Source organism: Ascaphus truei, chromosome 1, assembly GCF_040206685.1.
Source record: "Ascaphus truei isolate aAscTru1 chromosome 1, aAscTru1.hap1, whole genome shotgun sequence".
NCBI lineage: Eukaryota > Metazoa > Chordata > Amphibia > Anura > Ascaphidae > Ascaphus > Ascaphus truei.
The window spans coordinates 75811559-75832515 of record NC_134483.1 but is presented as its reverse complement, the minus strand read 5'-3'; the positions used below and the strand labels follow the sequence as shown (position 1 = coordinate 75832515).

The 20957-nt window shown below is 49.2% G+C and overlaps 1 protein-coding gene across 1 annotated transcript in view; it reads left to right on the top strand.

Moving 5' to 3' along the window:
• LOC142489260 (very long chain fatty acid elongase 7-like) overlaps window positions 1–20487 on the top strand; it is a 62130-nt gene extending 41643 nt beyond the window's left edge. Inside the window, exons 6-8 of the mRNA XM_075589715.1 lie at window positions 120–225; window positions 8733–8869; window positions 19773–20487. Coding sequence (XP_075445830.1) covers window positions 120–225; window positions 8733–8869; window positions 19773–19982 — 453 coding nt within the window. The 3' untranslated portion in view covers window positions 19983–20487. The remainder of the gene's footprint in view (window positions 1–119; window positions 226–8732; window positions 8870–19772) is intronic.
• Window positions 20488–20957: the final 470 nt, after the last annotated feature.

Sequence of the window (20957 nt, the reverse complement as noted above, 5' to 3'; positions counted from 1 at the left end):
TTTAAACAGCAGTCAATTAGGAAAACGTATTAACCAGAAAAATTTATTAACCAGAAAAATATACAATACAGTAAAGGATATGTTTTCACTTAACACTATTGCTTTTTTTTATTTTTAAGATCTTTTTTGTCTTGCGTAAGAAGAATAGCCAAATCACTTTCTTGCATGTATACCATCACTCCATCATGCCATGGACCTGGTGGTTTGGTGTCAAGTTTGCTGCAGGTAATGCAAAGTATTCTTACTATTGTGTTCACGTGTAGGAAACATGAAGCATTTTAGTATTTTACATCCAGTCGTGATTCCCGAACGTCTCTGGGTGACGCGCGCGCACAGAAGCTCACAGCTCATTGGAACACTTTGCGCACCTAGTCTGGCGTCTTTCCAGATTTAGAAAATATTGCTAAGCAATGTGTGTGTTTGTTGTTTGGCCCCTCTGGCCTCCATATTTATTTATTTTCTGTTGAAACTAGAGTGAGCCAGCCTTCTACTTTCACAGGATGCAGCATGGTGATCAAAGGGAAGCGCAAACATGTGGAGATATAAAAAATAAAAATGATGGGGCAGTATTGTGACAAATAAATATGTATTCTTCTTTAAGTCTGCTGTTATTTATACTCACAAGTGTGAGGATGATACTGTGTACGTAGAGGTATCTTTGGGTATATGTCTGCAGTGATGATAAGCTGGCTGGAACCTCGGTGTGGGAATGTATTCCTTAAATGGTTAAACACAGAAAAGCCAACATAGCGCGATCTGTTTAAAAACTGTATTCAAGTGGTTAAAAATATAACAATACACTCACATGATGTATGCTATTTAAAAGCATTTAGATACGCAATGGATCTCGCCTCCGGTGTCTTAGTGCAGTTTTTCCTTCCCTCTTCTCAGCGTGCGTCTCACTCCTGCGTTCCAGCAGGGCGGATGTGACGTCAGTGAGACTTCGGGAGTTGCGTATCTAAATGCTTTTAAATAGCATACATCATGTGAGTGTATTGTTATATTTTTAACCACTTGAATACAGTTTTTAAACAGATCGCGCTATGTTGGCTTTTCTGTATTTAACCATTTAAGGAATACATTCCCACACCGAGGTTCCAGCCAGCTTATCATCACTGCAGACATATACCCAAAGATACCTTTACGTACACAGTATCATCCTCACACTTGTGAGTATAAATAACAGCAGACTTAAAGAAGAATACATATTTATTTGTCACAATACTGCCCCATCAGTTTTATTTTTTATATCTCCACATGTTTGCGCTTCCCTTTGATCACCATGTCGCCATATTCACCTGGGATTGAGAGAGCAGTCCTGCACTGGGTCACAGCAGCATTCAAGGATTTGTTTGTATCACTTATATTTATTCAATTTATGGTTTATATGTTAATATTGGATTAACACGTGTTTAAAGCTTATAATAGAGCGCCACTTTTGATATATCACTATTTGCGCAGCATGCAGCCATCACTGGTTTGTAATTTAGCATGTTGGAAGTCTCAGAGAGGCTAAAGGACTTAAAGTCATTGCTAATTATTCTAGCTTCTAATCCTCATGGAACATTATACATTCACCTCCTCTCCGCTTCACATTCATCGGCCCCTTCACTTGCTGCATTACGCGGCCCCTTCACTTGCTGCATTACGCGGCCCCTTCACTTGCTGCATAACGCGGCCCCTTCACTTGCTGCGTTACGCGGCCCCTTCACTTGCTGCGTTACGCGGCCTCTTCACTTGCTGCGTTACGCGGCCTCTTCACTTGCTGCGTTACGCGGCCCCTTCACTTGCTGCGTTACACGGCCCCTTCACTTGCTGCGTTACGCGGCCTCTTCACTTGCTGCGTTACACGGCCCCTTCACTTGCTCCGTTACACGGCCCCTTCACTTGCTGCGTTACACGGCCTCTTCACTTGCTGCATTACGCGGCCTCTTCACTTGCTGCATTACACGGCCCCTTCACTTGCTGCATTACGCGGCCTCTTCACTTGCTGCATTACGCGGACCCTTCACTTGCTGCATTACACGGCCTCTTCACTTGCTGCATTACACGGCCCCTTCACTTGCTGCATTACGCGGCCCCTTCACTTGCTGCATTACGCGGCCCCTTCACTTGCTGCATTACACGGCCCCTTCACTTGCTGCATTACGCGGACCCTTCACTTGCTGCATTACACGGCCCCTTCACTTGCTGTATTACGCGGCCCCTTCACTTGCTGCATTACGCGGCCCCTTCACTTGCTGCATTACGCGGCCCCTTCACTTGCTGCATTACGCGGCCCCTTCACTTGCTGCATTACGCGGCCTCTTCACTTGCTGCATTAGACGGCCTCTTCACTTGCTGCATTACACGGCCCCTTCACTTGCTGCATTACGCGGCCCCTTCACTTGCTGCATTACGCGGCCCCTTCACTTGCTGCATTACACGGCCCCTTCACTTGCTGCATTACACGGCCCCTTCACTTGCTGCATTACGCGGCCTCTTCACTTGCTGCGTTACGCGGCCCCTTCACTTGCTGCATTACGCGGACCCTTCACTTGCTGCATTACACGGCCCCTTCACTTGCTGTATTACGCGGCCCCTTCACTTGCTGCATTACGCGGCCCCTTCACTTGCTGCATTACGCGGCCCCTTCACTTGCTGCGTTACGCGGCCCCTTCACTTGCTGCATTACGCGGCCCCTTCACTTGCTGCGTTACGCGGCCCCTTCACGTGCTGCATTACGCGGCCCCTTCACTTGCTGCATTACACGGCCCCTTCACTTGCTGCATTACACGGCCCCTTCACTTGCTGCGTTACACGGCCCCTTCACTTGCTGCATTACGCGGCCTCTTCACTTGCTGCATTACGCGGCCCCTTCACTTGCTGCATTTCACGGCCCCTTCACTTGCTGCGTTACACGGCCCCTTCACTTGCTGCGTTACACGGCCCCTTCACTTGCTGCATTACGCGGCCCCTTCACTTGCTGCATTACGCGGCCCCTTCACTTGCTGCGTTACGCGGCCCCTTCACTTGCTGCGTTACGCGGCCCCTTCGCTTGCTGCATTACGTGGCCTCTTCGCTTGCTGCATTACGCGGCCCCTTCACTTGCTGCATTACGTGGCCTCTTCGCTTGCTGCGTTACGCGGCCTCTTCACTTGCTGCATTACGCGGCCCCTTCACTTGCTGCGTTACACGGCCCCTTCACTTGCTGCATTACACGGCCTCTTCACTTGCTGCATTACACGGCCCCTTCACTTGCTGCGTTACACGGCCCCTTCACTTGCTGCGTTACGCGGCCTCTTCACTTGCTGCATTACGCGGCCCCTTCACTTGCTGCTTTTCAAGGCCCCTTCACTTGCTGCATTACACGGCCCCTTCACTTGCTGCGTTACGCGGCCCCTTCACTTGCTGCATTACGCGGCCCCTTCACTTGCTGCGTTACGCGGCCTCTTCACTTGCTGCGTTACGCGGCCCCTTCACTTGCTGCGTTACGCGGCCCCTTCACTTGCTGCATTACGTGGCCTCTTCGCTTGCTGCATTACGTGGCCTCTTCGCTTGCTGCGTTACGCGGCCTCTTCACTTGCTGCATTACGCGGCCCCTTCACTTGCTGCGTTACGCGGCCCCTTCACTTGCTGCATTACACGGCCTCTTCACTTGCTGCATTACACGGCCTCTTCACTTGCTGCATTACACGGCCCCTACACTTGCTGTAGCCTCTTCAAGGAAACAACTGGTTTAAGCTGCTACAGGAGAAGCAGGAGCCAGAGTAATTGGGATGAATATTAATGCTCTCTGATATTTACAGTGTCCTATTTAATTAAAATGAGATCTCTGCCTCCTGACACTCTTGGCAAAATGGTGTCCTTTTGTGTACATACATATTAACTTTTTTTTTTAATATACATTTTGATGTATATTTTGCTGTATCGCGCGCGCACACACGATTCTCTTGTGCTTCGGACGTGTATGTGTACACGTACACCTACCTGCCTATATATATACACACACGCATGCACACCTACCCACCTGTATACACACACACGCATGCACACCTACTCGCGTGTGCGCACATCAACCCGCCTGTACGCGCGCGCACACACACACACGCAGATCTACCCGCCTGTACGCGCGCGCACACACACACGCAGATCTACCCGCCTGTGCGCGCGCACACACACACGCAGATCTACCCGCCTGCACGCGCACACACACACACACACACACACACACACACACGCAGATCTACCTGCCTGTACGCGCACGCACACACACACGCAGATCTACCCGCCTGTACGCGCGCGCACACACACACGCAGATCTACCCGCCTGTACACGCACACACACACACGCAGATCTACCCGCCTGTGCACGCGCGCACACACACACGCATATCTACCCACCTGTACACGCACACACACACACGCAGATCTACCCGCCTGTACGCGCGCGCACACACACACGCAGATCTACCCGCCTGTACGCGCGCGCACACACACACGCAGATCTACCCGCCTGTGCGCGCGCACACACACACGCAGATCTACCCGCCTGCACGCGCACACACACACACACACACACACACACACACGCAGATCTACCTGCCTGTACGCGCACGCACACACACACACACGCAGATCTACCCGCCTGTACGCGCGCGCACACACACACGCAGATCTACCCGCCTGTACACGCACACACACACACGCAGATCTACCCGCCTGTACGCGCGCGCACACACACGCAGATCTACCCGCCTGTGCGCGGTCCCACACACCTCATGCCTTATTGCAACTCCTCCTAAATACAACATGAATGATGCTATAGCCTTATTTATTTTCCTCCTGGATCTTTCCACTGCTGCATCGTTGCTCCCACGCCAGCGCAGCCTAGGAGATACCACTTTCCAAACAGTCACCTGATTAAATCTGGTTACAATCCACCCTATGTCCCATCACATGTTCCACATTAAATCCAGCGATGGGACCGCTGCCAAATAATTTCCCCTCCACATGCAGCAAAATGATATCAGGATGGTCCCTACCCCTTTTCCTACGCAATAACTCGGACAGGTGTTGGTCCCAACACATCCCCTTGCTGCCCATCCAAAACATCTTGGCGAAGCCTGCCCTTATCCCAAACTGCCTTCCCCCCCCCCCCCGCATTGCTGCCGAAATAAGGGCCCTATTATCCTTGAATTTGACCCCCCTCTTCCAACCCGCTACCAACTTGCAACTGATGAAATCGTTGGTAAAATCCCCGTCTCCAACTTCAAGGTGACGCCTGCTAAAAATGTTCCAATCATTGAGGCTGAACCTCCCAATTCCAGTTTCTTTACTAGAAACCTTAACATTCCGCCCCTGATTTTCTCTATGCTCACTCCCTCGGGCCTTTGTTCTTCTTCTGCACTTAACCAGGCCCGCCATTCATCCCAAGCCTTGGTGTATGCTGACCACTTGCCCGGTGCTACCGAAGCCTTCACCAGCTCCATCACTCCCTCACTGCTTGCTGTCAAAGTTGAATGGTTCCCCTGTTGTAGACAATTCCGGGACCAACTCCTGGAATGCCATGAACTGAAAACGAGATAGGGCATCTGTGATCTTTTTAACCAAACCCGGCACATGCTTCACCTTGAACCTTACTGTATATTATGATCCAGACACTTTAGAACTAGCAACCTCCAGAAGTCGGACCACTAACAGAGAAGACGCTGAATGCTGGTCCACGGCAGCTACCACGCCCATATCCGTCCGGAAGATGACCTCCCTGTTGGCCAACTCCATTCCCCATAGCTGCACTGCCACCACCAGCAGAAAGATCTCCAAGAATGTTAAGTTCCCCATAAACTCCTGCTGCCCCCACTCCTCCGGCCATCGCTTAGTGCACCATCGTCCCTGAAAAAATGCTCTAAAAACCACAAGCCCAGCCCCATCCGTGAAGAGCTGAACTTTCCCACTCACCATATCTCCTTGAAATGCTATCGTGCACCCGTTGTACCACCCTAGGAAGGTGTCTCACACTTGCAGATCCCCATTTACCTGCTTTGACACCCTATCAAAGTGGTGCTGCGATTTTACCCCTGACATTGTGAATGCCAGTCGCCTCTGAAAGACCCTTCCCATTGACAAGATACTGGTTGCAAAATTGAGTTGGGCCAGCAGGGACTGGAACTGCCTCAGCGTGGCTTTCTTGAGCCCCATAAACTCCCTCAAAGCCTGTAGCTTCCTGAGAGCTAAGGAATTTCCATCTTCACAAAATCAATTGCAATACCCAAAAAATTGATGCGTACCACAGGGCTCTTCCCCTTGTCCTTAGCCAAAGAAACATGCCATGAGTTCCTGAAATTCCAACAGTAACCTCCCGCACACATCGGACCCATCCTTCCTATGAATAGCAAGTCATCCAAGTAGTGCAGGATACAACGAACTCTGGGTACATCTCCTAATGTCCAGTACAACAAGGAGCTGAACATCTCAAAGTTTAAAACATGAGATCAAACACCCCATTGGGAGGCATAGATCTACAAAGAATTCCTCACCCAGCTTGCACCCCAGCAGGTGTAAGCATTCTGGGTGCATGGGCAGCAGACCGAATGCCGACTCGGCTTTTCCCATCCACACCCCCGGTCCAGCCTCCCTTTCCAGATCCCTGAAACTGTCAAAAGATGCATACTGCATGCTACACAAGTTCTTCTCAATCCCATCATTCACGGACAACCCCTCTGGGTATGACAGGTGAAATATGAGACTGAATGAACCCAGCTCCTGCTTTGGGGCCACCCCCAATGGAGAAACTCTCTCAACGCTGGTAACAGGGGAAAGGAAAACGTCCTGCCATTCTGCCTGCCCTCGCCTCCTTTGCTATTTTCGCCTGTGCTACCCCCATGTGCATCTCCAGTGATTTCTCATTCTTTCTGTATAGGGGAAAACCACTCAAAAAACCCCCCTCTGGCAGCTTCGCCGCCTCCCTATTTGGGTAGCGGCAGAGCCACGGTCCCATCCAATATCCAGTGTTTTTTGCCCCAGCTTCTCCACTTGCTCTCCTTAAATCCACCCTTGCCATTTTTATAGCATTTAGACATGGGGTGGCTATCCCCGTAGCTGTTGCACTCATGTCTAAACTGACAACCTGTGCCCCACTTACTCTGGGCCTCGCTATACTGCCAGCAAAACTCCCCCCTTCTTATTCTCGACCTACTACCCAGCTCGCTGTGAGCTTCCGGACCTAGAGGAATCGGTTTTATTCAGCATTATTTTGCCCATCTACAGGTCCATGTCCTTTACGTCCCACCGCAACGGTTTCTTAATCGCCTTTTTCTGCCTGCGGTCCCTATCATACTTCCACCACCCCGGACTCTCCTAAAATGTCTAGGTTTCCCTAATTGACAAATCCTCCCCCTTTAGCCAAATCCACGCGAATTCCACCCCAAAATACGTGTCCCAATCCAAATTCACACCTACCTGCCAAAATTCCTACGCAAAATCCATTTAAACACCCAAATCCATGCTCCTTGTTGTAATCCGCCCCTATACCCCAAAATCCGCGTTCCCTGCCCAAATCCACACACTGCTCAATGTTCCCACAAATCCGCACCGCTTACTAAATAGCGCGAATCCGCGCCAAATCCTCCCCTATACCACAAAATACGTATCCGCGCACTCCTCTCAATGCACCCACAAATCCACACCACTTATTAAATCCGCACTAAACCACGGAATCCGCGCCAGCGCCCCAACTCCATGCCACCTGCCGGCGGATCGCTGAAAACAATTCGCCAATGGATTCCAGGAATCTGAAACTGGCTCACTATGCCTAAATGCGCATGCCCTTCCAAAACCAACACGAAAATCTGCAGATCTTCCCAAAAAAACCCATAAGATTAAGATTCCCCATTTTTCTACCTTCCACCTCTGCTGCTGCCTCTTTGCTCCGCCAGGCGATCCCTCTGGCTGGAATCTCCACTTCACGGCCGAGCACGTGAGCATCCACCCCGGACCGCGCTGCTGCACCTTCTCCTGCAGCTCCACCACCGACCACAACCACCTTCAGCTCTGCTGGGCTCTCCGACCATGTCTTTCTTCCTCCTCACCGTGCAGCCATCTCTCTGGATCAGGACACCAGGAATATGGAATCCGGAACCAGGAAAAGGTGACTTACCTGGAGTTGATCATAGAAAGAGGAGGCTAGGATCCCTCCCCCATTGCCTTAAGTACCCCTTCCTTAACCTCTCCCCTGGCCTGGCATCACTGCATTGTATGGGGAGGGGACCCTCGGCCTTATGTCATGCCGCCCCTTCCTTAGAAGTCCAGGGCTCCCTTTATGTACACTAAAGGATACAATTTCACAAAGTGTGAAAGGAGGCAGGTATCACAATTGTGTTTTTTTTTTTTTTTTTTAATGTTTTGTTGCTGATTTTCCTGCTGGTTTAATTTCTCAAAACTATGCTATTAAGGGATGTGTGTGTTGTTTATTTATTTTTTAATGAGAACCGGTGTGTGTGTGTGTGTGTGTGTGTGTGTGTGTGTGTGTGGTGTGTGTGTGTGTGGCCTGAATTTAAATATTCACGAGATCACACACACTTTGGTTCTCAACTTCTTTCCAGTGATTAAATATTATAGTGCATTATACTTTTGCAATAGAAGATTTTGCACTTGGAAGTATCCTAACCAGGTACGTTTTTCATGCCATGACAATCATCTGATCTCGTTTGGATTTGGTTCCAAATATCTAACATCCTCTTTTTCTTGTTCAGGTGGTTTGGGCACATTCCATGCATTAGTGAACAGTATCGTTCATGTTATCATGTACTCTTATTATGGATTGTCGGCAATGGGACCAGTCTATCAAAAGTACCTGTGGTGGAAAAAATACATGACCTCTATACAACTGGTATGTATATCTTATCTCTGATTTTTTTTTTTTTTTTGCCATGAAAATAATGGAATGTTACCTTATCGTCGGAAAAATGACGCTAGCATTTTTAGTTTCAAACAGAGCGTTATATTTTTACTAAAGCTTAGAAGAAGCACAGGAATCTTCTCTGTTCTGGAGATTTCATTTATGTTCATAGCAGCAAATAAAATATCACTTCTGAGCTTATTCACATGTTTTCACACCTGCCTTTCCCCATAATCAATTAGCATGGGTAATGACCTGCAAATGAGCTCTGACAGGGTATCCCTTTTTGCCTCCTATCCATTTTAACATGGATCCCTAGAAGCTTATGCCTGCCGTATGACAAGTTATACAGCAAAGCCTGGGTTAAAGAAGTGCGTAGTCAGCCAGGTTTGCTGACCATGCGTTTCTATAACCAAGGCTTTGCAGTCAAAGCTGAGTGCTCATTTGCATGTCATTACCCAGAATCCCTGGCTGCAGTGGAAGTATGCATGCTTATTGATTATGGGGAAAGGCAGGTCTGAGACATGTGAATGTGTTCTTAAGTGATATTTTTATTAGCTGTACGTTGGATTTGTTTTTGGCACTTTTTTACTCACCAGAACTGACTTTGTGTACCTGATCTATGTTCAAATAAATGGCGCTAAACCCTTCTGTACCATGAAAGCTGCTTCACAGTATATTAAACAGGTGCCATGGTGTTTTACAATCAATGGTTTAAAGAATTAAGAGACCAAAGAGCCACCTGGGTCAGCCTCACGCCAGTGCCCAATACAAAGCCGCAATGTCATCAGGAGATGAGCTGCTGCTTTCTATTAGTGATCCTGCAGACATATTTGTAGTTTATTTTGACTTACAATTCGGCACAAATAAAACTTAAAATCTGAAAACGTATGGGTCCACGGTCATTGCAATAAAGTACATGGCCATGTAACCTTGTCTGTGCCATTTTCAACATTTATTTCAAAATATGATGCTTTTAGTAAACTTTTTTTGGTTGTTTTAAGCTATACCCCCCCAAAACTAAATTTGTGTAGTTCAGCAGATCTAACACAGCAGTACCTGCTTTCACTAAGAGCTAGTTAGTTGCTTATACTTATGTAACGGGTTTCCCCCCCCCCCCCCCCCAATCGCAGATTATACTGTGGGTGCGGGGAAACATACAGTGTTACTCGGGTGTGGTGCGTTACCTGTTGGCTCACAGGAGGGCTGAGCCGCCACGGGGAACCTGGGGCAATATATTATACTAATGAGTAACCACTTACTCGGTGCAGCGCCTCCACCTGCGATGGCTCCCACCAGAGGGGGAGTGGTTCCTCGCAGGACAATACAATAACCATATACACGTATGTGAGTTAACCAAATACCTTTTACTTTGGAGCATAAGAAACACATATACAATCACAATGAATATAACAGGTGTCCCTCTCTAGAGAAGACACTAACCACTGCGTCTCACACAACACTAACACTATCTTGCGCCACGGCGGACGCCAACACTCTATGTGCCACGGCGGACGCTAACACTTTATGCGCCACGGCGGACGCTAACACTTCCACAGAATGATCCCACCCCGTGTCCAGTAAACCCAACCCAATGTCTCGCACTCCCAAGTCATATACAAGTGTGTGTGTGTGACTGCGCAGCCACTATGTCTGGTGATAGGCCTTGTTGGTGCACGTGAGGTTATCGGTTACCTGCCGAGCACTCCAGTGCTCGGACCTGCAGCGGACTTCACAAAGGATCAAGACGAACTCCCGCACGATATCCGTGATCCACCGCAGGACGATCCATCAGAGGCGATCTCTATCGGATAATAGTCCAGCTCTCTCCCAGCAAGACGCACAATGTTCGTTGCACTCTAACAAATAGCTAATGGGGCAGAGTCCCTAACCTAGGGCATGTCCCTACAACACTCCACTAGGGTGACTCAGGGCTATCTGGGGCCTAGGGGAATTGCTGGCCTAGTGCAGAGAGTCACTAACTCCTGCACCCTACCTCCTTCCCCTCGCTGCTCCTGTCACCAACTGCCAACGTGCTGCAACCCGCAAAATGTATCTATTCCCTGCAAGCAGGGAGCTCCTGCAGCCCTATTGGCTCCCTGGCATCACGTGTCCGATCCAAAGGCTCATGGGACTTGAAGTTCCCTTACAGAGCCCTCCTCTCATTGGTGGCAGTTCGCGCGCTTGTCTTGCGCATGCGCGATCTAACCAGGGCCTCCCGTCGCATCGGCAGTCGGCGCACGCGCGAAGAACTGTCATGGCGGCGCCCTGCACCGGGAACCGCCGGGCGCGCCTCGCAACCCGACCGCGGCCCTAGCAACTGGCCGCACGCGTCTCTGGCAACCGGCCGCAGCATGAAGAGCGCGGGTCACGCGCGCCCATGCCCCCACACCTCCCCGCGAACGGCCGCATCTACTCCCGACCACCGCACGGTGAGTACCCAGAGGGGGGCCCACAAGCAGAAGGGGGACCTGGCTACATCCTCCCCCTGGTAAAATCCCCAACGTCCCTGCTTGGGACACAACAATGTAACTATGTACAGAAGTTAAATAATAAAAATGCCACAACCACATACGATCTTAATTAACTCTAGATCAGATTACACATTTCAGTGAACATCACAATGACAGACTGCACTCTGCCGCGAGCCCACTGCTGAGCCTCATAATGGGGTACCCCAATTTGATCCTAGGTTACTCGATTTGGAGGGTACCTAACTCTTTGTTTCCGGCGAAGCTGTTCTTCTGCAACTCCCTCGGGGGAGTAATAAACACAGTCCTGAGGCTCGGCCTCTTCCCTTGAGGGGATAATTGTCTCTGAACAGTCTCTGTTAGGCACAAAGCACGGGCTCTGTGCATCCAACGGCTGGCCTGCTGGTGCCACCTTAGTAGGCATTGGCCTACGGGGCCCTTTACCCGTAGCTCCTCCGGGAGATGCCCCTTCTGTGGAGTAGTCCCTTTGAGAGGGTCCTTCCATAGGATCTTCAGGAGTTTCAGAGTGGGTCTCATTATCGACAGTCTCTTGACCCAACTCTGATAAGTCAGGCTCACCATTGAGCGGTGTGGCCAGTATCTCTGTCTCTTCATCTTCCACTTGTTGAATGGGGAGAAGATGATTATGGTGCCATACCTTTACCCGGCCGTCGGTGTCTTTGATGCGATAGACCGGGAGGCCAGGCATCTGGGATTCTATTTCATACACTCCGTCTCTCCATCGGTCGGCCAATTTGTGTTTTCCCGGGACTCCCAGATTTCTAAGCAACACAGCGTCCCCAGGACGAAGTTCCCGATATTTGACCTTATGAACATATCGTCTTTTATTTCCAGCGTTCAACGTAGCTGTAGCCTTCTCAGCTTGTTGATAGGCCTGCTGTAAACTGTCTTTGAGCCTTTGCACGTATTTGAAATGGGTAGCGTTGTGTATCCCATCTGTCGAGACGCGAAGGCACACATCCACTGGCAGTCTCGACTCTCGCCCAAACATGAGGAAGTATGGGGAGAACCCAGTTGACTCGTGTCTGGTACAGTTGTACGCATGCACCAAGGCCTCCACATGTCGACTCCATTCAGTTTTCTGTGCACTCCGCAGAGTTCCGAGCATGTCCAGTAAGGTTCGATTAAATCGCTCTGGCAGGGCATCTCCTTCGGGGTGATATGGAGTCGTTCGTGATTCTGATCAAGGTGCTTTCAAAGTCCCGCCCTTGGTCGGAGTGAAGGCGGTTGGGAAGACCATAGTGCACAAAGTATTTCTCCCATAATATTTTTGCAACTGTGATGGCTTTCTGATCTTTCGTGAGGAAGGCCTGGGCATGTCGGGTGTAGTGGTCCGTGATGACCAGTACATTGCATATTCCCCGGCTTTCAGGTTCAATGCACAGAAAGTCCATACACACAAGATCCATGGGGCCAGAACTTTTTAGACGGCCCATGGAGGCTGCTCGGGTAGGCAGGGTCTTGCGCTGTATACACCTAGTACAGCGGCGACAGTGACGCTCAACGGCCTCTCGCATCTTGGGCCAGAAAAAGCGATCTCTGACCAGGCCAAAGGTCTTGTCTATACCAAGATGTCCATGATCATCATGTAGGGACTTCAACACCAGGTATTGTAAGTTCTTAGGGAGGACTAGTTGTCGCCTATCCGGGTGGTTGTGGTATTGCACCACCTGATAGAGTAAGCAATTGTCTATCTCGAATTTGTCCCATTCCCGCATGAGCAAGGCCACCACATCATTGGGCGCGCGTTTCAGAAGGGCTGGGTTCTTTTCAACGGCTCGCCTGATGATACTAACGACAGGGTCTCGTATTTGGTAGTCTACCAGATCCTTCCACCGTAACACCTTGTCATGCGTGATGTTCATCCCTTTGGGGTCGCAGTAGGCGGCTGGAACAGCCTGCAACCGGCATCCCAATGAATCAGCCACTCGTAATTCTGAAAAGGCCACTTGGTCGTTGACGATGGTGGCCATGCTACACATAGCTCGCACTCCGGGTCCTGGGAGTTCCTCCCATTCCTCATCATCTGGAATAGCACTTAACCCGGGTCGTCTGGATAGAGCGTCAGCCCCTATATTCAAAGGTCCCGGCTTATACTTCATGGAGAACCTGTAGTTGCTTAGGGCGGCCAGCCAGCGGTGTCCGGCGGCACCCAATTTGGCCGAGGTATTGACGTATGTGAGGGGATTGTTATCCGTCCTTACCTCGAAGGTAACACCGTACAGGTAATCGTGGAGCTTCTCGGTGATAGCCCACTTGAGAGCCAGGAACTCCAACTTGTGGACTGGGTATCTCTGTCCACTGGGCGTCAAGCTGCAGCTGATGTAGGATACAGGCCGAAGACCCTCAGGGTGCTTCTGGTGCAGGACGGCACCCAGTCCATTGAGACTGGCATCCACATGCAGAACGTATGGCTGTTCGGGATCAGCATTCGCAAGCACCGGCGCTTCGGTCAGACACTTCTTCAATTTCAGGAAGGCCTGCTCACACTCAGACGTCCATTTATCACCAAACGGTTGGCGTGCCGATACAGCCTTCCAGGTCTCTGAGGGGTATATCTTCAACAGATTGTTCAGGGGTTTAGCTCTACTAGAGTACCCTTCCACGAAGCGACAGTAATACCCACAGAATACCAGGAAGGATCGCAGCTCCGTGACATTCTCGGGACGAGGCCAGTTCACTTCTGCTTCTACCTTGGCGGGGTCGGTGGCGATCCCTTGGGTGGACACGATGTGTCCCACGTAGGTCACTGAGGTATGGCAAAACCGGCACTTGTCTAGGGACAATTTCAACCCTTCGTTCCCCAGACGGTCTATCACTTTAAGTAACCGCTCTTCGTGCTCTTCCAGAGTTCTTCCGAAGATGATGATGTCATCCAGATATACAAGACACTCCCGCAGGCTCATGTCCCCGATAGTCTTTTCCATCAGACGTTGGAAGGTAGCAGGCTCCCCACATATACCTTGGGACATACGTGTAAATTGTTAGAATCCCAATGGGCAGACGAAAGCTGTTTTCTCCTGATCTTCCGCATTCATAGGTACCTGATAGTACCCGGATCGGAGGTCGAGCACGCTGAACCATTGACTTCCATTCAGCGCATTCAGTATCTCTTCAATGCGCGGAAGGTTGTACTGATCCGGTATCGTACGATTGTTCAGAGTTCGATAGTCGACACACAGTCGTACGGATCCGTTCTTTTTACGCACCACCACTATGGGTGACGCGTAGGGGCCCCGAGACTCCGTCAAAATCCCGGCATCTTCCATATCGTGAATGACGTTCCTCACATCGTCCACATCCGCGGGGCGATGCGACGAGAGCGTTCTCGGAAAGGGGTGGCATCACTCAGTCGAATGGTATGTTTGGTGCTGCGACTGCACCCCACATCCATCTCACTCGTGGAGAACACCTGTCGTCGTTGATTCAACTGGGTTGCCAGCCGCTCCTTCCACTGGGTGGACAGCGTTGACTCACCGAAGTTGAAGTCCAGCTCAACTAACTGCTCATCCACGGCCGCCGCCTTCACCTGAGGCGTGGTTTCTACAGGGCTGACCGGATATATGCAACCTAACTTCTGGTCGGCATCAAATTCCATCGGGAAGGGGGAGAGATTTTGTACATACATATCGGTTCATAGAGGGATCTTAGCCATCCACTCCCTCACTTTGGGTAGTACCCTATACCCTCTCCGAACCTCTTCTTCTTCAGGCGTACTTTCCAGAGACAAAAACTGATCGCTCCCATCTCGTTCGGGATAACAACACCAGACGGCCATTCTTCGCACTCCCCCTGGTAATATGGTCGTCAGCCCGCGTTGACGATTGTAGAGATCCCCGTGTCGCTCCAGGGCATACACCCGTTTGCACTCCTCTCGTAGGACCGGATCTAGGAGAGCGGTGGCTAGCGGCAACTCGTTAGTCTCTTTCAGTTACGCTCGGATCACCGCCTGTACTATATCAGCGTTGGTGCCCAAGATGATCGGATACTTGCACTGGTCTTGGGGCTCCGGGCATACCAGGGCCGCTACATGCATGGGGTGTCTCTTGCCGGTGTTCAGCTGGAGTATTTCCATTTGAACCCTTACAATCCCATCGATGGGGTAGTCTTCATTACTTAGCCCCCGTACGGTCACATGATCGGCCGCTCTCAGGGGGCAGTGTCGGAGGTGCTGTTCATAGAACGGGCGGTATATGATGGTCACTTGTGACCCCGTGTCCAGTAGAGCCGACGCATAGATCCCTTCTAGTAACACCGGTATGATAGCTGCAGGACCTACTTGGCTGTAAGCTTCCCAGTTGGGGCGTCATCCCCTGCGTCAGCCTCCGCAGAGGTATCGGTAGTTCCCGGAGGGGTCTCCACATCAGACCCGACAGTTTGTACTCGGCATACTATCGACCGGGCTGGGTTTCTTCGGTCGGGAGTTTTGTCCTCGGTGAGGTCCTCCCTTTCTGGACAATCACGGAAGAAGTGGCCGTTCTTACCGCAGGTATAGCAAAGGAGATCTCTTTGTTCCGAGCGGCCCCTGTACGGAGAAGATGATTTACGGGCGGGTCTAGCTTTGGGGCCCGAGCCCTTAGTTGCGACCTCCTCATCCTGGGTCGGGGTGTTCTTGGCCTTGGCCCCAGCGGCTTTAGCAGGGTCACTGGTGGAAGGCTCCTTAACCTTCTTGGAAGTGTGCAACTGGGCATAGGCTTCATGTTTTTTTATCTCATCCATTAGCTTTTCCCAGGAAGGGGGGTCGCCCTGCATCATGGAGCACTTTATCATGATTACGATATGGTGGTCAGGTATCGCTCCTCTCAGAAATTGAGCACGACAGTATTCATCCACTTGGGCGGCCGTAATACTTTTCCTTTTTCGCATTTCCCATAAGACTGCTCGAATCCGCTGTAAGAAGTCATATAGCTCCTCTCCGTCTTTCTGGCAAAGATCGTAGAACCGTTTCATCAATTGCCCTATGTCCTCAGTTCGTCCATAAGCCCGCGCAAGAGTCTCTAGCATTTAATGTGCGGTGACGTCCGCATGTTGATCTTTAGCCATCTGTATTGTGGTGGATGCGGGAGGGTGCAGGCATTCCATTATGCATTGCCGCTTCACCAACTCAGAGCATGTCCATTCTTCTAGAACCTGAGAAGTGTATTCTCTCCAGACGTCAAACGCTTCTTCACCCGTTGGGGTCGGCTTGGTTCCTGAAAAGATTTTTATCTTGCAATACTGTTGCGAAATCTGAGCTTCGGATCGGGACGGCCCCAATTCTAGGAGGGCCTGAGCTAGCATTCGGATTTCGTCCCCAGGTTTAGAGGACGAGTTGGCCATACTTAATGGTGGGCTGTAGTCGGCGTGTGAGGCCCTCTCGGCCCCGCGATCACGTTCAGAGGGGGAAGGCGATGTGTGCATTGCAACCTCTTGTAAATTTGTGCGGGAGCTGCCGGGTTCTGATTTTATGGGCAGTTCAGGATAGACAACAATACAGCAAGACCCGGTGGACGTCGTGAGCCACAAGCTGGATGGACCCTGATCTTCAGTTATATCTTGCCCTATACTCACTAACACGGAGCAATACTCCCGATTCGCATCCTTACGTCGCTCTAACACTCTTATTTTGGCAGCATCCCGGATATGTGGGTGTTGCCGCAAGTCCAGTTGTATGGATGAAGACGGCGTATCAACAGGAACCCGGCTCACCGCGAGCATGTGGAGCGGCGGCACTTGTAGCTCCACGGCCCAATCACACACTTCTGAGCGTGAGGGGGACGGTAATGGTGGTGACATTTTGAGAAAAAAAATGGACAGGGCACCCCAGGTCTAAGAACTCAGCAGCGCCTCCAAATGTAACGGGCTTCCCCCCCCCCAATCACAGATTATACTGTGGGTGCGGGGAATCATACAGTGTTACTCGGGTGTGGTGCGTTACCTGTTGGCTCACAGGAGGGCTGAGCTTCCGCCACGGGGAACCTGGGGCAATATATTATACTAATGAGTAACCACTTACTCGGTGCAGCGCCTCCACCTGCGATGGCTCCCACCAGAGGGGGAGTGGTTCCTCGCAGGACAATACAATAACCATATACACGTATGTGAGTTAACCAAATACCTTTTACTTTGGAGCATAAGAAACACATATATAATCACAATGAATATAACAGATGTCCCTCTCTAGAGAAGACACTAACCACTGCGTCTCACACAACACTAAAACTATCTTGCGCCACGGCGGACGCAACACTTTATGCGCCACGGCGGACGCTAACACTTTATGCGCCACGGCGGACGCTAACACTTCCACAGAATGATCCCACCCCGTGTCCAGTAAACCCAACCCAATGTCTCGCACTCCCAAGTCATATACAAGTGTGTGTGTGACTGCGCAGCCACTATGTCTGGTGATAGGCCTTGTTGGTGCACGTGAGGTTATGGGTTACCTGCCGAGCACTCCAGTGCTCGGACCTGCAGCGGACATCACAAAGGATCAAGGCGAACTCCCGCACGATATCCGTGATCCACCGCAGGACGATCCATCAGAGGCGATCTCTATCGGATAATAGTCCAGCTCTCTCCCAGCAAGACGCACAATGTTCGTTGCACTCTAACAAATAGCTAATGGGGCAGAGTCCCTAACCTAGGGCCTGTCCCTACAACACTCCACTAGGGTGACTCAGGGCTATCTGGGGCCTAGGGGAATTGCTGGCCTAGTGCAGAGAGTCACTGACTCCTGCACCCTACCTCCTTCCCCTAGCTGCTCCTGTCACCAACTGCCAACGTGCTGCAACCCGCGAAATGTATCTATTCCCTGCAAGCAGGGAGCTCCTGCAGCCCTATTGGCTCCCTGGCGTCACGTGTCCGCTCCAAAGGCTCATGGAACTTGAAGTTCCCTTACACAGCCCTCCTCTCATTGGTGGCAGTTTGCGCGCTTGTCTTGCGCATGCGCGATCTAACCAGGGCCTCCCGTCGCATCGGCAGTCGGCGCACGCGCGAAGAACTGTCATGGCGGCGCCCTGCACCGGGATCCGCCGGGCGCGCCTCGCAACCCGACCGCGGCCCTAGCAACCGGCCGCATGCGTCTCTGGCAACCGTCCGCAGCATGAAGAGCGTGCGTCACGCGCGCCCATGCCCCCACACCTCCCTGCGGACGGCCGCATCTACTCCCGACCGCCGCACGGTGAGTACCCAGAGGGGGGCCCACAAGCAGAATGGGGACCTGGCTACACTTAACTGACTAGAAGCACTATGGGGATTCCAGAGGGGCATTTTCAAAGGTTTTGTATTCAGAATGGTGATCATCATTTAAAAAAAAAAAAAACTTTTCTGTAAAGTAGGAACACCCTGTAGAATATTATAAGGGAAATGTACCAATCCTCAATACGGAAGTAATTTGACTCCGTAGTACGTGTTAAAACAAAAATAATAAATAAATGTAAAAGCCAAGCACACTAAATTAGCAAGTCATAACCAAATAAGTGCTCAGAAGTCAAGTATGTAGGTCACTATTACAGTATTTTGGGGCACGGGTAGAACCAGTCCTATGGTTAGCCTATCAATATGTTTGCTATGTCTTTATTTATGCTAATAAGGTTTTTTTTCTCGTATTGAGTTTGATTAATTTAGATAGAGAGATCTATCAACTGTCTGCTTTGAAGCTTCTTTTTTTCCCCCTAACTTCATGACTAGAAATCATTTGATTCCTCTGCAAAACCATTAAATGAAAGAAAAGCATGGTGCTAATAAACAGGAATAGCCAAAGTTCTACTGTACGGCCCGGTACAAAAAGTACTGTACGTAGTGTGTAATCTCTTTCACATGTTGGCCCCCCAATATCCCGGGCGTGGGTTAGCCCAAATGATATTGTGGTTTGGAAAGGTTTTTTTGCCCCCTTTTTCTCCTCTGTTACTGCTTGGCTTTTGAAAAGCTGGGAGGGAATGTTATACCTAGTCTTCTGAGGAGACACTGTTATACAGTATTTGTATTAATATGTTATGTGCTCATGGCAAAAGCAGACCTGGCAAAAGTGTAGTACCAACATGTTATTGAAATCTTATAAATGCAGAGAAATTGCAATGGAGGACAAATATGAATATATTTAATGGAATAGGAAAGTGGGAATAATTATAACGTTAAAGTGGCTAATTTCCATTTTAAACAAAAATGTTCTATATCAGAGTTAAGGAGGGAAATTGACTGAAGCCACAATTTCAATACTAATTTATGTTGACAATTTCTCATGGGAAATTTCACCTATATATTGACATACAGCAATGTGCTGTATTTGGTAACGTGCTTGAGTGCACATATTCCCCAGGTTTGCTTCTTTTCGTGTTGCTACTACTTCAAAAGTTAGTATTTCAATAAGTAACCCATACGAACATTTCCTTACTTTTTGTTTTCGATTTTGTTTCCTTCAGACGCAGTTCCTAATGGTTACCTTTCACATTGGACAGTTCTTCTTCATGAATGATTGTCACTACCAGTTCCCAATCTTCTTATATGTCATTGTATCATATGGATTAATTTTCTTAGTCTTGTTCCTCAATTTTTGGTTCCATGCTTATACCAAAGGAAAGAGGCTGCCGAAGAACATTCAAAATGGAGAAATCAAGAACAAATCTCATTGATGTGATCAATAACATATCCTATAACTAGTAGTACCAGAGAATGGTACTTTGTATTATATGACAATCAAGACATACATTGGGTGGCAGTAAACTGTACATCTTTGCACATTTTTTTTCCCCCAACAACAAAAAAACCCTGTATTTTTACTGTAAGTTATTTGGGTTTGTATGTTGGTGATTAAAGGGCGTACAGGAGTTTTTCACCAAATGTACATATTAAGAAATGTAATTTATTTAACGGAGACACTATTGTTTGTCACATATAAAGCTGAAATGATGTCTTGTTTTAACAATGGATGTCTATGAAAAGTACTTTGAGCACCAATGTTTGTGTTGATTTGAACTACTAAGAAATAACACTGAACTGGTAATTGTATTAAACAAAAATGATTGTCGTCTTTTAAGACATGAAACCTTTTTGTAATTAAGTCCACAACACTTGATGTCGATTTTGTAAAATGAATTCAAGTTGGCACAAAATGCCTGTTTTTTTGTACAAATTTGTTCCAAAATAAAAATGGTTGTGGTTCGTTTTGTTGCATGATTCAGTCACACAATAATGTAATTAATTCCCTCGTCTGTCACTGAGTAATGTTACATATCTCATATACAAGTGGTGATCATAAATTCATGCATCTAATCAATCTTAAAAATATGTACTTTATATTACAAAGAAACGATGCATTCAAAGGAGTTTAACTTCCACGTTTTATGAGATGTGCTCACAAGACATGGAGGGGGGAAAAAAGGACCAGATTAGTGTTTTGAAATGCAGTGTTTTAGATTTCTTATACATAATTTGCCTGCTTATCCCAGCAAGAGTTTTGCATGGCATAGGAACCGTTCACATTTTAGTAATGATAGATTGTAGACTAGATTGCTGTGAAGTTTTTCTTGTGTATTCTGAAAAGATTGTGCATTGTTTTCCAGAACAAATTGAAAGTTGGTGTTGGTCCCATGTGCGTATTTGGTCAT